Source organism: Bufo bufo, chromosome 5 (assembly GCF_905171765.1).
Source record: "Bufo bufo chromosome 5, aBufBuf1.1, whole genome shotgun sequence".
NCBI classification, from domain to species: domain Eukaryota; kingdom Metazoa; phylum Chordata; class Amphibia; order Anura; family Bufonidae; genus Bufo; species Bufo bufo.
This window is the reverse complement of record NC_053393.1, coordinates 268,242,385-268,264,247: the sequence shown is the minus strand read 5'-3', so window position 1 is coordinate 268,264,247 and position 21,863 is coordinate 268,242,385. Positions and strand designations below refer to the sequence as shown.

General features: G+C 41.4%; 1 protein-coding gene across 2 annotated transcripts in view; it reads right to left on the bottom strand.

Moving 5' to 3' along the window:
- Positions 1-21,863, bottom strand: part of SLC9A3 (solute carrier family 9 member A3) — a 481,978-nt gene that overhangs the window by 126,156 nt on the left and 333,959 nt on the right. For both annotated transcript variants that reach the window (XM_040433112.1, XM_040433113.1), the window contains 2 exons: positions 11,895-11,965; positions 9,228-9,357 (listed from right to left, as the gene is read on the bottom strand). In XM_040433112.1, coding sequence (XP_040289046.1) covers positions 9,228-9,357; positions 11,895-11,965 — 201 coding nt within the window. The remainder of the gene's footprint in view (positions 1-9,227; positions 9,358-11,894; positions 11,966-21,863) is intronic.

The window sequence follows — 21,863 nt, the reverse complement described above, 5'->3', positions numbered from 1 at the left end:
CATTCGTGCATTAGATATATCACATAGCCAATACTCACCGCAAGGAGTTCTTTTTTTCCCATTTCTCGCCGTACCAAAACTGGTCTTCACTCTATTTTTTTACCCAGCTTTTCCCCTTCAACCAAAATTATGTGTAGTCAGATGTCTGAAAGCTTACGAACTAATGACTGAACTTTACCGTTCTTCTTCTTCTTCTCAACTCCTGATTTCCTTTAGCCACCCTTATTTGCCAGTATCCTCAGCCACTCTGGCCAGATGGGTTAAACAAAAAGTGTCACTAGCTGGCATTGACACTTCTATATTTGGCGCCCACTCTACTCGGGAGCGCAATGACAACTAAAGTAGCCCAATCAGGAGGTTCTTTAACCGAAATACTTAAGACAGCAGACTGGTCGTCTGACACTACTTTTAAAACTTTCTATTATAGACCTCAACCTCACATTTCTATGTCTGTGATATCATAATAATATTTAACTTGTCTTGTAGCTTAAAAATTGCAATGATACAAGCCTCCCGTCTGCCATAAAATTAGTGATTTTCCAAGTCTTATGACTGAAAATATTAATTTTATAAGGACGGGAGGCGAGTATCATCCCTCCCAATTACCCCACCCTACACTTTTCTATCATTACAGGATACTACAGATTTGCATTTCAAAGGAGATTCCTGTTTATTTCCGATGATCGACCGATAGTCTTTCATGGTTTCCAGTTCCCAAAGTTCTCCTCAATTGGATTATTATCTCCAAGTTTTTGTGTTCTTTCTGATTCGCTTGTCGAAAAAGGTGGAGCTACGCAGCACAGAAGTTTATATAGACTATGCCTCAGCTCCTCATTTGAATATCTGTTTCTATGCAGAATCTGATATGTACACATACATTTTTTTCTCTTTTAAAGTGTCCTATTATATTTGTATATTAATATTGCTATTTGAGCATTAAGGAAGGTTAATGCAATGATACTCGCCTCCCGTCTTTATAAAATCAATATTTTCCGTCATAAGACTAGGAAAATCACTAATTTCTTATTATTTTAATAGACTCCAGGCAGTTTCCCTCAATAAAAAAATTATAATTAGACAGCCTCTTTGACTTTTTGTATGGGATGGGTGGGGACACCACTTTCTTCAGCAGGGAAAGTAGACAGCTGAGGTCAGGTTAAAAATACATTTTTTGAGAGCCTAATAGAAATGAACACATAAGGATAGCTTTTCTCACAAAGGAGCATGGTCTTGCCTATAAGACTCCTTATGCCTATTAGTCGCTCTACATAAGGAGAAATGGTACCCTCTGAATCAATGAATGAACAGAAAAACTTACTCTCCACACATAAGAAGCTATGTCAGTTGGTGAGTCAGAGTGTCTGTCACATGACACAGCTGACACAGAAGGGAGGTTATAACTCACAAATACAATCACCAGTAAGAAGATTACATTCTGTACAATTTATATTGTGTACCTTTCTAATGAACCAAAGAATAAACATTTTGTAGTTTTTATTCCAAGTGTATAGGAACGAGCCACCCCACTGACGTGAATACTTGTAATTGCACCACCTCACCGATACTGTTCCCACGCGAGCAAGTAAACAATGAAGAGCAGGCTGCGCTAGAAACAGCTTATCGGTGGGGGTGCCAGGTGTTGGAGGTGACCTGAGGATAGGTCATCAATAAAAATAACTTTGACAACCCCTTCAAGTTATATTGAGTTATAATCGTCATCCTGGAACAAACTGTACTTTGACATACAATTAACCCTGTAAGGATGAGGCTATTTGGAGGCTATTTTGGGGGGGGGGGGGACAAACAAAAAAAACAAACTGATATTGTGCCATTGTTTATTTTTTTCAGTCATCACTACGAAGTATAAATGACGTGTTGAGCTTTTTGTTAACATGTTAAAATGTTGTTGGCTATTACAATTAATATGACGCCAAATTTACACAATCTTTACATTATACTACTTTTGCATATTAAAACATCCTTTTTTAAATAGTTTGGGGGTTGATTTATGAAGCGAAGTATACCACTTCTGGACTTCTCTAAAGCATTTGACACTGTACCGCATGAAAAGTCAGTATATAAAATGAGAATGCTTGGACTGGGAGAAAATGTCTATGTGGGTAAGTAACTGGCTCAGTGATAGAAAACAGAGGGTGGTTATTAACCACCTCAGCCCCCTTAGCTTAAACACCCTTAATGACCAGGCCACTTTTTACACTTCTGACCTACACTACTTTGACCGTTTATTGCTCGGTCATGCAACTTACCACCCAAATTAATTTTACCTTCTTTTCTTCTCACTAATAGAGCTTTCATTTGGTGGTATTTCATTGCTGCTGACATTTTTACTTTTTTTGTTATTAATTGAAATTTAACGATTTTTTTGCAAAAAAATGAAATTTTTCACTTTCAGTTGTAAAATTTTGCAAAAAAAACGACATCCATATATACATTTTTCTCTAAATTTATTGTTCTACATGTCTTTGATAAAAAAAAATGTTTGGGTAAAAAAAAAAATGGTTTGGGTAAAAGTTATAGCGTTTACAAACTATGGTACAAAAATGTGAATTTCCGCTTTTTGAAGCAGCTCTGACTTTCTGAGCACCTGTCATGTTTCCTGAGGTTCTACAATGGCCAGACAGTACAAACACCCCACAAATGACCCCATTTCGGAAAGTAGACACCCTAAGGTATTCGCTGATGGGCATAGTGAGTTCATAGAACTTTTTATTTTTTGTCACAAGTTAATGATGATGATGATGATTTTTTCTTTTTTTTTTTCTTACAAAGTCTCATATTCCACTAACTTGTGACAAAAAATAAAAACTTCTATGAACTCACTATGCCCATCAGTGAATACCTTGGGGTGTCTTCTTTCCAAAATGGGGTCACTTGTGGGGTAGTTATACTGCCCTGGCATTTTAGGGGCCCAAATGGGTGAGAAGTAGTTTGAAATCAAAATCTGTAAAAAATGGCCGGTGAAATCCAAAAGGTGCTCTTTGGAATGTGGCCCCCTTTGCCCACCTAGGCTGCAAAAAAGTGTCACACATGTGGTATCTCCGTACTCAGGAGAAGTTGGGCAATGTGTTTTGGGGTGTCATTTTACATATACCCATGCTGGGTGAGATAAATATCTCAGTCAAATGCCAACTTTGTATAAAAAAAATGGGAAAAGTTGTCTTTTGCCAAGATATTTCTCTAACCCAGCATGGGTATATGTAAAAAGACACCCCAAAACACATTGCCCAACTTCTCCTGAGTACGGGGATACCAGATGTGTGACACTTTTTTGCAGCCTAGGTGGGCAAAGGGGCCCACATTCCAAAGAGCACCTTTCGGATTTCACTGGCCATTTTTTACAGATTTTGATTTCAAACCACTTCTCAGGCATTCGACCCCTAAAATGTCAGGGCAGTATAACTACCCCACAAGTGACCCCATTTTGGAAAGAAGACACCCCAAGGTATTTCGTGATGGGCATAGTGAGTTCATGGAAGTTTTTATTTTTTGTCACAAGTTAGTGGAATATGAGACTTTGTAAGGAAAAAAATAAAAAATAAAAAATCATCATTTTCCGCTAAATTGTGACAAAAAATAAAAAATTCTAGGAACTCGCCATGCCCCTCACGGAATACCTTGGGGTGTCTTCTTTCCAAAATGGGGTCACTAGTGGGGTAGTTATACTGCCGTGGCATTCAAGGGGCCCTAATGTGTGGTAAGTAGGTAAATGACCTGTGAAATCCGAAAGGTGCTCTTTGGAATGTGGGCCCCTTTGCCCACCTAGGCTGCAAAAAAGTGTCACACATGTGGTATCGCCGTATTCAGGAGAAGTTGCGCAATGTGTTTTGGGGTGTCTTTTTACATATACTCATGCTGGGTGAGAGAAATATCTCGGCAAAAGACAACTTTTCCCATTTTTTTTTTTTATACAAAGTTGGCATTTGACCAAGATATTTATCTCACCCAGCATGGGTATATGTAAAATGACACCCCAAAACACATTGCCCAACTTCTCCTGAGTACGGCGATACCAGATGTATGACACTTTTTTGCAGCCTAGATGCGCAAAGGGGCCCACATTCCTTTTATGAGGGCATTTTTAGACATTTGGATCCCAGACTTCTTCTCACGCTTTAGGGCCCCTAGAATGCCAGGGCAGTATAAATACCCCACATGTGACCCCATTTTGGAAAGAAGACACCCCAAGGTATTCAATGAGGGGCATGGCGAGTTCATAGAAATATTTTTTTTGGCATAAGTTAGCGGAAATTGATTTTTTTTTTTCTCACAAAGTCTCCCTTTCCGCTAACTTGGGACAAAAATTTCAATCTTTCATGGACTCAATATGCCCCTCACGGAATACCTTGGGGTGTCTTCTTTCCGAAATGGGGTCACATGTGGGGTATTTATACTGCCCTGGCATTCTAGGGGCCCTAAAGCGTGAGAAGAAGTCTGGAATATAAATGTCTAAATATTTTTACGCATTTAAATTCCGTGAGGGGTATGGCTGGAGCGCGCTGGGAGGCGGAAATAGTGAGTGGACGGAGCCTCTAGGTGCTGAAAAGACGCCCCCATAGCACCTAGAGGCTCATTAGCATAGCAATAAAACTACGTTTTTTAGGGTAATCGCTGCACAGAAAGGAATTACAATAGCATGGTTAGCAGATCGCTAGTGTCTGACAGCTAATTAGGTCAAAATGTGGTGGTAGAAACCCTTTAAAGATTATCACAATTAGGGTTATTCACTTTAGAAAAAAGATGACTGAGGGGAGATCTAATAACTATGTATAAATATATCAGGGGTCAGTACAGAGATCTCTCCCATTATCTATTTTTCCCCAGGACTGTGACTGTGACAAGAGGACATCCTCTGCGTCTGGAGGAAAGAAGGTTTGTACAGAAACATAGAGGAGAATTCTTTACAGTAAGAGCAGTGAGACTATGGAACTCTATGCCTGAGGAGGTGGTGATGGTGAATTCACTAAAAGAGTTCAGGAGGGGCCTGGAGGTATTTCTGGAGTGTAATAAAATTACAGGCTATAGCTAATAGAGATGGGTCGTTGATCCAGGGAGTTATTCTGATTGCCTGATTGGAGTAGGGAAGGAATTTTTTTTCCCTCTTAAGTGAGGAAAATTTGGCTTCTACCTCAGTGTGTTTTTTTTTTTGCCCTCCTATTTATCAACTTGCAGGATAACACGCCTAACTGGATGGACAGATGTCTTTTTTTTTGCAGATCCGGTCACACAGGGGATTTGTGGGAAAAGGGACGTGGCTTGGGTGGGGAAAGGGTGGAACTGCAGGCCTGTCTCATTTACCATTTTCCACACTTGTTTTTGGCATACAAAATGACTTAAATCTATGCCAGCAATGAAAATCCATGCCAGCATTTAAGAGACATCTAAAACTCCGGTCTTAATAAATGACCTCATTTGTCTTTATGTTGCCACATTCTGAGAACTATAACTTATCTTTTTACCTATACCAGACCTTTATGAGGGCATTCATTTTTCCAGAATGAGTTGCAATTTTCACTGTCAACATTTCAAGGTACATATGGAAATTGTTACAGCGATGCTTATCGTGGGATGGTGGCAGACACAGGCACCGAGCCACTCACACTCACCTGTTGTATTGCGGCATGGACCTGCTTGCCCTCTTAGGCTGGGTTCACACGAGCGTGTCCGGATTAGTTCCGGATGCGTCCCGGTGTGTTGCGGCAAACCCGTGCGAGTAGGAATGCAATTGCAGTCAGTTTTGACTGCGATTGCGTTCCGATGTTCAGTTTTTATCGTGCGTGTGCAATGTGTTTTGCACGCGCGTGATAAAAAACCGACTGTGGTACCCAGACCCGAACTTCTTCACAGAAGTTCAGGTTTGGGTTCGGTGTTGTGTAGATGTTATTATTTTCCCTTATAACATGGTTATAAGGGAAAATAATAGCATTCTGAAAACAGAATGCATAGTAGGTGATCAATTGAGGGTTAAAAAAAATAAAAAAAATTAACTCACCTTCTCCGTTTGTTCGCGTAAGTCCCGGTCTCTTCTTTACTTCTCAAAAGATGAACTATGGGCTAAAGGACCTTTGGTGACGTCAGATCACATGCTCCAATCACATGGTCCATCACCGCGGTGATGGACCCTGTGATTGGAGCATGTGATCTGACGTCACCAAAGGTCCTTTAGCCCATAGTTCATCTTTTTAAAGAACTAAAGACCGGGAGAACTACGCGAACAAGAGGACAAGGTGAGTTAATTTTTTTTATTTTTTAACCCTCAATTGATCACCTACTAAGCATTCTGTATTCAGAATGCTATTATTTTCCCTTATAACCATGTTATAAGGGAAAATAATACAGTGTATAGACAGTCACCTAGCAACCGTGCGTGAAAATCGCACCGCATCCGCACTTGCTTGCGGATGCATGCGATTTTCACGCAACCCCATTCACTTCTATGGGGCCTGCGTTGCGTGAAAAACGCAGAATATAGAGCATGCTGCGATTTTCACGCAACGCATAAGTGATGCGTGAAAACCATCGCTCATCTGAACAGCCCCATTGAAATGAATGGGTCCAGATTCAGTGCGGGTGCAATGCGTTCACCTACCGCATTGCACCCGCGCGGAAATCTCGCCCGTGTGAACGCAGCCTTATGCAAATCCTCTGCATTTATCCTATTCAGCTGGCTCAGGGCATGCAGAGTTCACACGGGCGAGATTTCCGCACTGGTGCAATGCGTGAGGTGAACGCATTGCACCCGCACTGAATCCGGACCCATTCACTTCTATGGGGCCATGCACATGAGCGGTGATTTTTCACGCATCACTTTTGCGTTGCATAAGAATCGCAGCATGCTCTATATTGTGCGTTTATCACGCAACGCAGGCCCCATAGATGTGAATGGGGCTGCGCGAAAATCGCAAGCATCTGCAAGCAAGTGCGGATGCGGTGCGATTTTCACGCATGGTTGCTAAGATGACAGTCTATTCACTGTATTATTTTCCCTTATAACATGGTTATAAGGGAAAAAATAGCATTCTTTAATACAGAATGCTTAGTACAAGGTCAATTGAGGGTTAAAAAATAAAACTCTCCTCCTCCTCTTGATTGCGTAGTTGCCGATCTCTTCTTGCTACTTTAATCATGAGCTGCCGGCTAAAGGACCTGTGGTGACATCACATCACGTGGTCCAATCACATGGTCCATCACCATGGTGATGGACCATGTGATTGGACCATGTGATGAGCTCAATGACATCACCACAGGTCCTGAAGAAAGAACAGGAGACCGGCAGCTACGCGATCAACTGGAGGAGGTGAGTTCATTTTTTGTTTTATTTTTTTTTAACCCTCATTTGACCTTGTGCTAAGCATTCTGTATTAAAGAATGCTATTATTTTCCCTTATAACCATGTTATAAGGGAAAATAATTACATCTACACAACACCGAACCCAAACCTGAACTTCAGTGAAGAAGTTTGGGTCTGGGGACCACATTGTTTTTTATCACGCGCGTGCAAAACGCATTGCACCCGCGCGATAAAAACTGAACTATGGAACGCAATCGCAGTCAAAACTGACTGCAATTGGGTACCTACTCGCGCGGGTTTGCCACAATGCACCCGGGACGCATCCTGAGCCAAAGTGTGATGCCTGTGTGAACCCAGCCTTAAAGGGCTAGTGCGTGCACACCCTAATCTTAGCCAATGGCTTCCCCTATGGCAGGGTGCCTGAGTGTCTAGTTTGCTAGTGCCCTGAAATGGTGTGCTATTCAGTTTGCCCGTTTACCAACTTCTGCTTGTTTACTGAACCTGCTAACTGCCTCAACCATTTTAACCCCTTTCTGCCTTCCCTGACCTTGGACTTTTTTCTTGGATTTGCACAAACCCTGCCTGCACTGATCTCTGCCTGTTACTGACTATAAATATAACCTAATCTCTTGGTGTCTCTGACCCCTGTGGTTCAGCTGTCAACAACACCAGGACTACTTCTAGAGTTAGCGGCCTAGTGGCTCCCCTGCAGCAAAGTCCATATGCTTACAGGGGTTATACCCGGGGACTGTCATGATAACGTCCTTAGGATTAGCCCTAAGTAAAACCATTTGGTTCTTTCATTAGCCAAAATAATGGGTTAATGTCACAGTATGGATTGTTACCGATGCATTGATACCATTTATTGTAGGTGTCGTTTTTCAAATACTTTGTTTCTTCCATAATAAAATAGGAAGAAAGGACTGCATGTTTTTTGTATTGTGAACTTTATGTAACACTTTATTTCAAATGTTTAAAATAATTTTTTTTGTTCCAATATGGGACTTAGGCATGCAAGCATTTGATAGCTTCTAAATTGTAGTTTATTATGCCTGGCAGTTTTACACCAATAGGCTTGCAGGACCTAATCACTTGAAAACATGGCAGAACTTTCAACCTTTATTAGGTGCCTGGTTGTCATGGTAATCCATGGGCTCCCTGAAGTTGTGTTGTAAAGGTGTCAATAAAGCCTCATGCAGAAGTTCGTGGAACACGGTCCGTGAAATACCGGACTGGCATTGCAGGAGCGCACGGTGTCATAGCAACCTATGACGCCTTGCACTCATGCAATGCCAGTCCGGTATCTCACGGACCGTGTTCCACGGACGTCTGCATGAGGCTTAAGGGTGAATCCCTCTGTCTAATTATTTGGAGAGGATTAGATCGGTTAAACAGGCTTTGGATCAGAGTTAGCTTCAATGCTGGCTGTTGTCGTAGGGTGGCAGCTGACAAACATAGCTAAAGATGATAAAGCTGATCCCCTGTGTAAAAACTACATTCAAGGATAGTGCCCACAAGAGAAAAATGATTATAATTAAACTGCCTATTTTCTGCATATACTACATTGTCCCCTGTAAAAGGTTTTAAATTAATTTAATTATTTGGACACTACCAGTTTTCTAGTTGTGATGGCTGCACCCTGAGTCTGATTAGACTACAAGCTTTGTTGGTTGTTGTATCCATCCTGCAACCCTGAAAGTTGAAAAAAGTTTTCTTTTTTTAGTATCCTTCCAGAAATTGCTAATCAAACTACCACTGCATGAACCACTGACCGCCAGAGAACAATAAACCAAATAGATTTGTGACAGGGAATTACTCCAGTGCTTTCCTTTAATACAAAACAATATGTTAGTGGGCATAAGGCAACATAAAAAAGCACACACATAAAAATGTGTGTAAAACATAAACATTTGCATACCTCTGCAACATAACTTATAGCATCCTTCATATTCAGCTCATGGAAAACATTAAGAATTCGATCTCGTTTTATTTGGGCTGATTTTCTCATAAATATTTTGCTGAGAAATTTTACATCAAAATTTGTAATCCTAGAGGAAAAAATAGATTTTAAGCACTGTATTACAATATGCTAGCAACCTAAATAGATAAAAATAAATAAAATCAAGAACTGCTATGAGGATACTATATAAAGAAAATAAAAATGGAAAAATATGACATAATTTGTCTTCTGCTTTTCCTATTCACAATCCAAGAGAGGAAGCCATCAATGCACAGCCATCTCCATTGTAGTTAATGGCATTTTCTTTCTCCAGATATATGGGGTCCCAGAGGTGACACTTCAACCTATCGGACATTTATTGCAAATTTGATGTAGATATCATAAAGAAATAGAGCAATTCTAGGTTAAACCGATAAATTGTGTTATGTCTAATACAGTGCATGACACAGAGGTTGAGCAGAGAAAACACCAAAGAGAAACAGCAACCCTCATAACAAAACCAGACACACAGGGGTAGAGTTATCAAGTCCCCTGCACCTGAATAGTTATGCCAAAAAAGTTGTACACTTTTACCATTTTTACAGGGTGCTCACCACTTTTGTAAAAAAGTGGATGGGGCAGCAATGTGGGTCTGACACATTTTGTGGGAAAAGATTCAACAAATATTATAATTCATACATTTAGAGGGGAGACTTGTTACCACAAAATATAATGTAATCTGGAGCATGTTATTGAGCAGGAGAAGCTGAGCAGAAGGATATATAGTTGTGTGGGAAAAGATTAAGTATTCTAACTTAAAGAGGACCTGTCACCGCAAAATGCAAAGCGATCTAAAAGCACCATGTTATAAAGCAGGAGGAGCTGAGCGGATTGATATACAGGTTTGTGGGAAAAGATATATTTATACATTTATATCTTTCCTTTTTTATAGCTGCATTTTGTGGTGACAGGTCCTTTCATTGTTCTCAGGGAGGTGTTTATCAGTGTTTGATAGCATTCCCTGTGTTCAAAAGTCAGTGAATCACAGACGTGTGCTCTCCCTGTTATCCAAGGACACCACACGTACGCATTGATTTTTATGTATTCACACATCTGTGATTTACCATGGTCCAGGGTTATACCATGGAAGCATGGACTCCTTCTGTCCGTGTTTACTGATCCATTACAGCCATTATAGTCTATGGGTATGTGAAAAACAGCATGCATGTTTCGTCCATGTTTCAGATGTTTAACAGATCGTTGCTAGGAGATGCTCTTGAAATAATTTTCAGCTGAGCAGTGTCTGTGGAACATGGATAACAGAGGGCAAAAATGGACACACAGACCAAACACGGAGCCTTCACGAACATCTTCTCACTGGTGTGATCATGGATGTGTGAATGAGGCCTAAGTGTGTATACACAGATAGCTGTCAGTCACTGATAGCACCTTCCTATGAATAATGACATCAGAAATAGCAGAAATTTAAATTTATAAATTAGTAAAAGGTTTTACTGACTAATCATATTCTTCCCACTTGGTGGCCAAATTTCAGTGTGATAGCTTGGAAGTTAACCCTTTCGCGACCTCCGACAGTAAAATTACATTGGCAGCCGGGCATTTTAAAATGGCGCCCCGCTGGTGCATGCAAAGGGTGCCATGGCCACCAGGTGTCTGCTGTTTTCAATAGCAGACAACTGGCACTAATGTCCACGTTCAGCGGTAATGCCTGAAGCAGACTTTTAACCCTTGGCGGGGATCAGAGGAGCCAGAGGGTATATGCAGCAGCCCCTGTCCTCCTGTCTAATGGTACCAGAGATATGGTACACAGCATTGAGGCAGGAAAACATTCTTCAAAGCAATAAAATTGAGGGATCCAAAAAAGAGATGACCGTAATCCCATGTGGATCCATAAGGTCTGGGATCCCTTCCTAACTATGAACCTACTGGTATTTTACTTTTAAAATTTATTAGGGTTAAGACCAGATATCAGAACATAGTGGATGGATCAAACATGGCCGCAGGATTATTGGAGCAGCACTGTTCCTAGCACATGGAGCGCTTGCCATGTCTCTCCCTATGCTCAGCTCAGAGGACAAAGGCATGGACCGCGCAGGATCAGGGTTTTATAAGGTTGTGACATCACAGGGGATTGCTACCGGCGGATTGGCTGCCTGCAAGGTATTATGGGTCATATTGCATTCCCAGACTTCTTACTTTAACTTTGTAACACATACAGCCACCATTTTAGGAAAAACTGATTAGTTACCACAAAGTGCGAGGAAATTCGGATTTGTGTCGAAACAAACTTTTCCTAAACTTTGGACCGAATTTCACTTTGAATGCTTCGATTCGCTCAACACTAACATTAGTATATGTATCTGTAATACTATGTGTATATGTAATACTATGTGCCTACTTTGGACGCCTAGCAGTTCTAGCTTATGCTGAATTATCTGTTTTGCTAAAGTGTAGCTGGGGTCTGACTACCCTTGTAAAATGAAAGGATAGAAATCGGTACACTATTCTGTGTGAAAATATAGTCAGATTATTTTTGGGTGTGAATGACAGTATTTTCATTGTGCAACTACACAAACATAAATAACAATATACTGTAAATATGGAAGACATTTTCTGGTTACTTACTTATCTCTCATGTAATTGTGTCCAATTTGCCCAGAGATATCTTCAATAGCTGAGCAAATGTGATCAAATGCCTTAGAGAAACACACAGAAAACCATATTAGCATTTTTTTTTATGATAAATTAAATTCTGCAATGTTTAATGGCAAATTTCGGGCCGAATTACACTGGCCGAGGATTGAGTTTGTATGAATGCTTGTTAGCAATTATCTGCCTGTGTAAAAGTGCCGCATTTGTTTGTTCATTGGGTAATCGTATATCTTATGCGGTCACAAAAAACATTGTTTGCCAGCAGCAGATCATGGTGTCTAATCACGCTCTACTGCCAGCAAATAATAATTCTGTATGGGGACGAGTGATGGCCTTAGCGATCGCGCCTTCCCATACTGACGAGCAGGCGTTTGCCTCATCTGCCAGGGTAATACAGGCCTTAGACAAGTGGCTAATCGTTCAGTAGCGGAATGACAGCCGATGATAGAGCTGATGATAGGCAGGCATTTTCTTGTAAGGATTATTAAATTTAAATTTGTTCGCATGAGATTATTTACCATTTTACATTGTTCACATCATTGAGAGATCACGCAATATATTTTTACATTATTACAATTCAATAACGACAATTTATTTTCTTGCATAATAAACAATTTTACAAGTGTTGAATAAGCATTTACAGTACAATCATTTGGGTCGATACATACATTTACTCTGTATGAATATCGTCCAACGTCAGTGTTTGAATTGTGACGATTATCTACTTGTTTAACCCTTTATCTCTGGAGACAGTTTTGGCCTTAATAACCAAGCCCTATTTTTCAAATCTGACATGTCTCACTTTAAGTGGTAATAACTTTGGAACGCTTTTACTTATCTAAGCCAGTCTGAAATTATTTTCTCATGACACATTGTACTTCATGTTAGTGTAAATTTGAGTTGATATCTTAAATAAATATAAAATGAAATTTTGAAATTAGTAATTTTCTACATTTTTGAAACTGTTAAAGGGAACCTGTCACCTGCAAAACGCATATTAAACCGACCACAGTACCTTACAGTATCCCCCAGTGTGTTGCTAATCATATTTTTCTTTGCTCTTTGTGTTTCTTCATACTTGTTTAAAAAGTTGTTTTAATGGGGGGCAGAGCTAACGCCAGAGCCAGATGGCTGTGTGAAGTGAAGCTCTGCAGTGAACGATTCCCTCATAAGCTCAGTTCTTCAGCTATTCAAGCCCAAAATGGTCAAAATCGGAGGCCCAAGGTCCGCTGACGCTCAGGAGCCGACCCGATCGACGTCTCAAGCCGGCGATATGGAGAAATTCATAAAGAAAGCTGCGCAGACATATGCGGCCAGAGATTCCAAAATGGAGCCGGAACCACCTTGCACACCAAAGAATAAGCAGCAAGCTGGAAGCGCTGCTGAGAAGGTGAGAGATGAGTCCCCTGGGGCCGATGCACTCATGCTCTCTAGATCTTTTCTAAAAGAAGCATTATCGGAGGCCCTAGAGCCACTTAAAACCGACCTTAACTCTATTAAGGAAGATGTGAGGCATATAGGGAGAAGAGTAGAAGCGCTGGAGGAAGCGCATGCAGCCCTTACCGCTCACCAGAATGCGATTACTGATAACCTAAGTGTACACCAAAAGCATCTGAACACCCTGTATATGCAATTAGAGGATCAGGAAAATAGAGGCAGGAGAAACAATTTGCGTTTCAGAGGGGTCCCTGAATCGGTGGGCCCCGAGGAAATACCTGAGACAGTGATGCAAATATGTCTGAAACTCCTGGGCCTAGATTCCACGCATGAAGTGATTATTGAGCGAGCCCACATAGCACTACACCCCAAGCCTCAGCCCACAAACCCTACTAGGGACTTAATTTGTAAATTTTTGCATTTTCCTGCCAAAGAGGCAATATTAAACAGTGCAAGAAACACCCTCCAATTGTCATGGGACGAAAACCCAATTTCTATATATCAGGACTTAGCCCAATCCACACTGAAAAAACTTAAATCCCTGAAACCGCTCACCGACCTGATGAGAAACAAAAAGATCATATATAGATGGTTGTTTCCGTTTGGGTTGTCCTTCTTCCATAATGGACGCAGAATCTCCATCCAATCATATGCTGACTTGGATAAAGCGTATGACATCCTGCGAATTTCGCCGCTTCCCATTGAAAACTGGGAAATAGTTCGAGATGTCTCTGATATACCCACCTTGACCCCAGATGAACCGTGGGAGACCCCTCGCATTCAAAGGTCTCAAAGAACAAGAAGAAACCGTCAACCCTCCTCTTCCAAGCATCTGACACTCACAGACGACTGACTTAACTCAAGTTAGTCCTTCTAACCCTCACATTGGAAGAGGACGCTTTAACCGTTTTAACCTCTGAACCAATAGGAGAAGATAAAGATGGTCCAAGCCTTCCTTCAACTGAAGCCTAATTATCAGAAAGAGTACTCGGATCTCTTATAGTTTGCACTCCTCAAATGTTAGATAAATACACTGCTCAAAAAAATTAAGGGAACATTTAAACAACTCCAAGTCAATCACACTTCTGTGAAATCAAACTGTCCACTTAGGAAGCAACACTGAGTGACAATCAATTTCACATGCTGTTGTGCAAATGGGATAGACAACAGGTGGAAATTATAGGCAATTAGCAAGACACCCCCAATAAAGAAGTGGTTCTGCAGGTGGTAACCACAAACCACTTCTCAGTTCCTATGCTTCCTGGCTTATGTTTTGGTCACTTTTGAATGCTGGCGGTGCTTTCACTCTAGTGGTAGCATGAGACGGAGTCTACAACCCACACAAGTGGCTCAGGTAGTGCAGCTTATCCAGGATGCCACATCAATGCGAGCTGTGGCAAGAAGGTTTGCTGTGTCTGTCAGCGTAGTGTCCAGAGCATGGAGGCGCTACCAGGAGACAGGCCAGTACATCAGGAGACATGGAGGAGGCCGTAGGAGGGCAACAACCCAGCAGCAGGATCGCTACCTCCGCCTTTGTGCAAGGAGGAACAGGGGGAGTACTGCCAGAGTTCTGCAAAATGACCTCCAGCAGGCCAAAAATGTGCATGTGTCTGCTCAAATGGTCAGAATTAGACTCCATGAGGGTGATATGAGGGCCCGACGTCCACAGGTGGGGGTTGTGCTTACAGCCCAACACCGTGCAGGACGTTTGGCATTTGCCAGAGAACACCAAGATTGGCAAATTCGCCACTGGCGCCCTGTGCTCTTCACAGATGAAAGCAGGTTCACACTGAGCACATGTGACAGAGTCTTGAGACGCCGTGGAGAACGTTCTGCTGCCTGCAACATCCTCCAGCATGACCAGTTTGGCATTGGGTCAGTAATGGTGTGGGGTGGCATTTCTTTGGAGGGCCGCACAGCCCTCCATGTGCTCGCCAGAGGTAGCCTGACTGCCATTAGGTACCGAGATGAGATCTTCGGACCCCTTGTGAGACCATATGCTGGTGCGGTTGGCCCTGGGTTCCTCCTAATGCAAGACAATGCTAGACCTCATGTGGCTGGAGTGTGTCAGCAGTTCCTGTAAGACGAAGGCATTGATGCTATGGACTGGCCCGCCCGTTCCCCAGACCTGAATCCAATTGAGCACATCTGGGACATCATGTCTCGCTCTATCCACCAACGTCACGTTGCACCACAGACTGTCCAGGAGTTGGCAGATGCTTTAGTCCAGGTCTGGGAGGAGATCCCTCAGGAGACCGTCCGCCACCTCATCAGGAGCATGCACAGGCGTTGTAGGGAGGTCATACAGGCAAGTGGAGGCCACACACACTACTGAGCCTCATTTTGACTTGTTTTAAGGACATTACATCAAAGTTGGATCAGCCTGTAGTGTGTTTTTCCACTTTAATTTTGAGTGTGACTTAATCGAATTGCGATTTCAACTTGGACCTGGTTTACTATGGTTGGCTTGGTAGAATTAGCGAATATGACAAATGTATTCGTCATATTCCACAAAACGAATATAACGAATGTATTCGTCATATTCCACAAAACGAAGATAACGAAGTATTCTGCATCTTCGTTTTAGCTACCTATTCATCAACTTCGCTAATTCTAGCAATCATATAGGAAAGTTTACTATAGAGACAGCTAAGTTTAATTCGCTATGCGATTATATTACTTTGCTTTTTTTTATAAATAGAATAATTATAATAATTATCAGGTATTATAATTATTCTATTTTTTTTTTTTAAAAGCAGTCATATAATCGCATAGCGAATTAAACTTAGCTGTCTCTATAGTAAACTTTGCTATTTGATTGCTAGAATTAGCGAAGTTGATGAATAGGTAGCTAAAATGAAGATGCAGAATACTTCGTTATCTTCGTTTTGTGGAATATGACGAATACATTCGTTATATTCGTTTTGTGGAATATGATGAATACATTCGTCATATTCGCTAATTCTACCAAGCCAACCATAGTAAACCAGGTCCAAGTTGAAATCGCAATTCGATTAATTCAAGTTATAATAATCGAATTTCGATTTTAACTTAGCACTGCTATATTTATTTCTAGCCTAATATGGAATATAGCAGTGCTAAGTTAAAATCGAAATTCGATTATTATAACTTGAAATAATCGAATTGCGATTTTTCACGTAATTCTCAAATCCGACAGTACATTCTAGTATATGGAGATGTTCCCATGGTGATGGGGACGCTCCATGAGCACGGAAGTCGGCAGAAGCAGGAACGGGCACTGACTGGAGCAGCCAGGAAGCCAGGAATCCAAAGGACAGGTAAGAACTACTTTAGGGAAGTGGGAAAGAAAAAAATATAACAATAAAAAAATAAATAAATTCAAGTTATAATAATCGAATTTAGATTTTAACTTAGCACTGCTATATTTAATTCTAGCCTAATATGGAATATAGCAGTGCTAAGTTAAAATCGAAATTCGATTATTATAACTTGAATTAATCGCATTGCTATTTCAATAGGAGAGCAGCCTTTAAGTTAAAATCGCAATACGCGATTATTTAAATCGCATATTAATCGCGATAACAAGAATAATGACGAATATTCGATTTAGACGAATATTCTATCGAATATTCGCGAATTTCGTCGAAATCGAATATGGCACCTGCTGCTCATCACTAGTCAGCACATTCAACTATGTAAAGAACAAAGTATTTCAGAAGAATATTTAATTAATTCAGATCTAGGATGTGTTATTTTTGTGTTCCCTTTATTTTTTTGAGCAGTGTATAACATTGAAATATGTTCTACCTTATGTACCCATTTTTCTTATACTTTTTCATATGTGTCATACTACCCCCCCCCCCCCATCTCAATTTATGTTTTAGCTGGAGCTCAAATCCAAAGTATTTTTCTCTTTAATGAGGGATCGTCATAGTTGAGAACCGCAATACCCCCCCATGCCTCTAGAGCTAGATTGCTCTTACTTTTTAGTACCATTCTGGTGCTGTCTTTGTTTTTGTTTTTGCTTAATGGTTTATGTTATTAACTTCTTTCTGTCCTCTGATAGGTCTCAAGAGCGCATTAGAATATGTAGTTCTATTACTGATATGCATTCCCAGATCTGTGAAACATTCTATTCTTGTTGGAGCCATCGCTTACCTCAAGGTGGTACCCTCCCTCTACTCTGGTTGGTTGATATTTATACAATTGTCATTCACATTTTTAGCCCTATCCACAACCTCATATTTTTTTTAATATGTCTGACATAAGAGTTGTATCATATAATGTCAAGGGGTTGAGGTCTCTATCCAAGAGATGTCAGATTCTATCCCTTTTAAATAAGGAGAAATGTTCTATAGTTTTTCTACAGGAAACTCACTTTAAACATGGCAATTATCCCAACTTCTCCTTTTCCAAATTTCCTATTTGGTACCACTGTGGAGCTGGGGGTGCCGCCTCGAGGGGAGTCAGTATTGGCTTCCATAGAGGCTTACCCTTCCATTACAACTCCCATATACAAGACCCAGAAGGCAGGTTTCTCATACTCAAGGGCCTAGTGGGTAGTTCAAAGTATACATTTTTTAAATGTATATGCTCCCAATACGGAACAGATCAGCTGGCTCACCACGTTAATATCATTAATAGAAATTCATAGAGAAGGTATACTAATTATGGCTGGAGATTTTAATTTAGTATTTAACCCGCTAATAGATACCACCTCCAAGAAATCAGCTATCTCCTTAAAAGCTCTCAACTTCCTACATACTAAACTTCTAAACCTAGGTGTCCTAGACATATGGCGTTGTCAAAACCCCCAAGGATTAGATTACTCCTTCTACTCTCCTTCAAACAAATCCTACAGCAGGATTGATTACATTCTTATTTCAAAAGAACACCTGCAATTGTGCTCATCCTCCTGGATAGGAGATATAACACTATCGGATCATTCCCCTATATTTTGCGACATCCACCCACTCAATAGATCAAATAAAAACTCAAACTGGAGACTCAATGAATCCTTGTTAGGGACTGAGAAATACAAAACTCAAATATCCTCCTTTCTTGAAGAGTATTTTTCAATCAATAACACCCAAGACATTTCCCCCCAAATACTTTGGGATGCCCACAAGGCCTTTATGTCACGGCCATGCATATTGCCGTGACTCTTTACCGCATGCGGTTGCCTGCGGTTTAGTTTGTGTGTTCAACCACAGGTGAGGGTCGCTGTGTGTGGCCTCACTTGTGGTTGCCACGGGCAACTAGTTGTGTTCGGTATTTGTCAGCAGAGCAGCCTGAGCGGCGCTAGGTAGCTTGCTGCTTTGGCATGCGGTCTCACCTGACTTCCTTTATGTTAGGTGTGTGTGTATGTATGTATGGTGTGCACTGTTTTATGTTACCTGTGCACTGGGACCTTTGCCCTCACTGTGGCTGTCCGTGGCAACGTTTAGTATGTGCACATGTGATGGCAGTGTCCCGGCCTTCGGGCTGACTCCCAGGACACGCTTGCCACCCATGTCGTTGCCTGCGGCAACAGCCACAGTGTGTTTGTAGTTTTGACACTTCCCTTTTTGTGTTTCCCTTCCCTGGTGCTGGAAGGGTTAACTCCCTTTCAGTGTGTGTGAGTCACGGGGTGTGTCTGACTGTTGGGTGTGGCCTCTTGGCCTATAAAGCCTCAGTGTTTGGCATGTCTCAGTGGGTTGCTTCAGCCATGTGTAGCTGGAGCAGCCTCCTGTGTATATCACCTGCCAGTGGGGGCCACCCTTGTGGTCATAGTTTATCTGTGAAGTATAAGTTATGTTTGCATGATGTTCAGTTGATGTTTCCCTTTGTTTCCTGTTTAGTGCAACTATGGATGTCCTGGTAACCTGTGTGTTATGTGTGCTATGTCCCTTTGTGTTCTGTGGACATGAGTAGTGCATGCATGGGTTCCAGTCAGCGTGGCTGTGACAGGTACGTGTGGAACTTGTTTAGTTCGCCTGTCATATCTGTATGTTGTATGTGTTCCCCCATTCCTTGCAGCTTGGCCAGTGAGACCCCTGTTCCTCCGCGTCCAGAAGGAACAGGCCGTCTTACCCTGCTCCTAGGTTAGGGCCATCTTGAGGGCTAGCAGGGACTTCAAGGTTCCGGTGCATGAGCCCTCCTACCATCAAGGTCGGCTCATGTAGCTAGGAGTCAGGGTCAGATTAGGGATGCGTTTAGGAGGTGACCTGCTCCCTAATCCTGTCGTCCTGGCCGAGCCGCCATACATCTTCGGGCATCGCACGGCTGAGGATTTCCCCCATCCTCAGCCGTGACACTTTATTAGAGGCAGATTAATCAGTCTATGCTCTTTTCTTAAAAAACAGTCGGAGAAAAAACTCTCCACCTTATTATCTAAAATCCATGTCTTGGAAAAGGCCCATAAACAATCGCTACTAGCTCAGCACCTTTCGGAACTTACCTCCCTCAGAACGGAATTAAAAAACTTTCTCAATGAGAAATCAGCCAAATATTATTTATCTGCTCAGCAGAAAGTCTTTGCCCATGGAAATAAGGCCTCTAAATTTGCAATGCAGAGAATTAAACAGAGACGAACATCCCGTTATATCCAGAGCATTAGATCTCCCCAAAATACTTTTCTGTTTAAAGCAAAGGATATGGCTGAACAGTTTAGGAAATTCTACGAGTCTCTTTATAATCTCCCCCCTTCTATACTCCCAGACCCTTCACAAGATAGAAAACCCAATATCAATTCCTTCTTAACCTCTCTTAGATTACCATCACTTTCTATATCTCAAAAATAATCCCTATCCAAGCCATTTACTATTCCTGAGTTATTAGCTGCCATTAAATCGACTCCCAAAGGAAAGTGCCCGGGTCGGGATGGACTTCCCATAACTTACTATTCGACATTCAAAGAAATTCTTCTCCCCTTTCTGCTCCCAATCTATAATCTCACCTTAGACAAACATCCACTTACTGCAGATATGACAAAAGCCATCATTACAGTTATCCCTAAACTAGGCAAAGACCCCACCTCATGTTCCAATTATCGCCCCATTTCCCTATTAAATGTGGATCCTAAATTACTTTCAAAAATTTTAGCCACTAGATTACAGAGCCTTCTACCACAATTAATTCACCCAGACCAAGTTGGTTTTGTCAGAGGTTGAGAAGGTAAAGATAATACCACTAAACTATTAAATGCTTTATATTATGCCTCCCATAGATCCACCCCCCTAGTATTGATTGGCACAGATGCCGAAAAAGCATTTGACAGAGTGGATTGGACCTACATCTCTTTGACTTTATCTAAATTTCAAATACCTGTACCATTTATCAATGCTATCTTTTCCATGTACTCTCACTCTTCGGCGTCCGTGTCAGTCAATGATAAATTATCTTCTGGTTTCCCCATTAAAAATGGAACAAGACAGGGCTGCCCACTTTCCCCCCTTCTTTTCGTCCTAGTGATGGAAACCCTATTACAGTCCCTTAGACAAGATTCATATATTAAAGGCCTGCAGGTTAGTGGCTGTGAATTTAAATTGGCTGCATTCGCAGATGATCTATTGATAATTACGACCAACCCACTTATATCTATACCTGCAATTTTGTATAAACTCAATCACTTTGGCTCCTTATCCAATTTTAAAATTAATGCAACTAAATCCCAGATAATCCATATGGGCCTTTCCCCCACATATTCTCTCATCCCTCCAAAGTAATTCCCCCTTTAATTGGCAAACCCAACAACTGACATATCTAGGTGTGAAATTATCCTCATATCTTGTGGACTTAGTTAGACTTAATTATAAACCCCTTTTAGCTTCTTTGATCACCCAATTGGATTCTCTAAATTTCCCCTTTCTGTCCTGGTTTGGGAGGAAAAATATTCTTATGTCCTTGGTAATACCTAGACTTGCATATCTGATGCAAGTACTTCCCATTGAAATCCCCAAATCCTACTTTTCTTCTCTCAACAAGTGTATCCGTAAATATATCTGGCAGGGGAAAAAATCCCGTATCTCTTTTGAGACTCTAACCAAGCCAAGGTCCAAAGGTGGTATTGGACTTCCCGACCCGGAGATGTACATGAAGGCTATTCAGCTCTCAAGGGTAGTGGACTGGATTAGAAACCCCCCTCATAAATCTTGGCTAGTCTTAGAAAATGCTTTCCTACCTTCAACCATTCGGGCCCTGATTCTGGCTGATAAATCTCCCCCAGTTCCCAGCTCTATACCGAACCCCTTGATTCGGAATACCTTAAAGGTCTGGGGGTGGTTCTCAGCCGGCATGAGGGCATTGACTCTCCTCTCACCTCTATAAAAGATGTGATTGCTTTAGCCCCTAAGGAGCTGAGAGATAGCTGCCCCTCCTCTCTTGGGAATTTGGAGCTTGCGGTTTCAAAACTGTTCAATCAAGATGGAGGTATCCTTTCTGATCAAGATATATGTGATCTTTTTAAGATCACTATTAGAAACCCCTTTCTCTTAAGCTTTATTAGAAAGGAATCGCTCCTTATTGCCAAAAAAAAACCTCCTG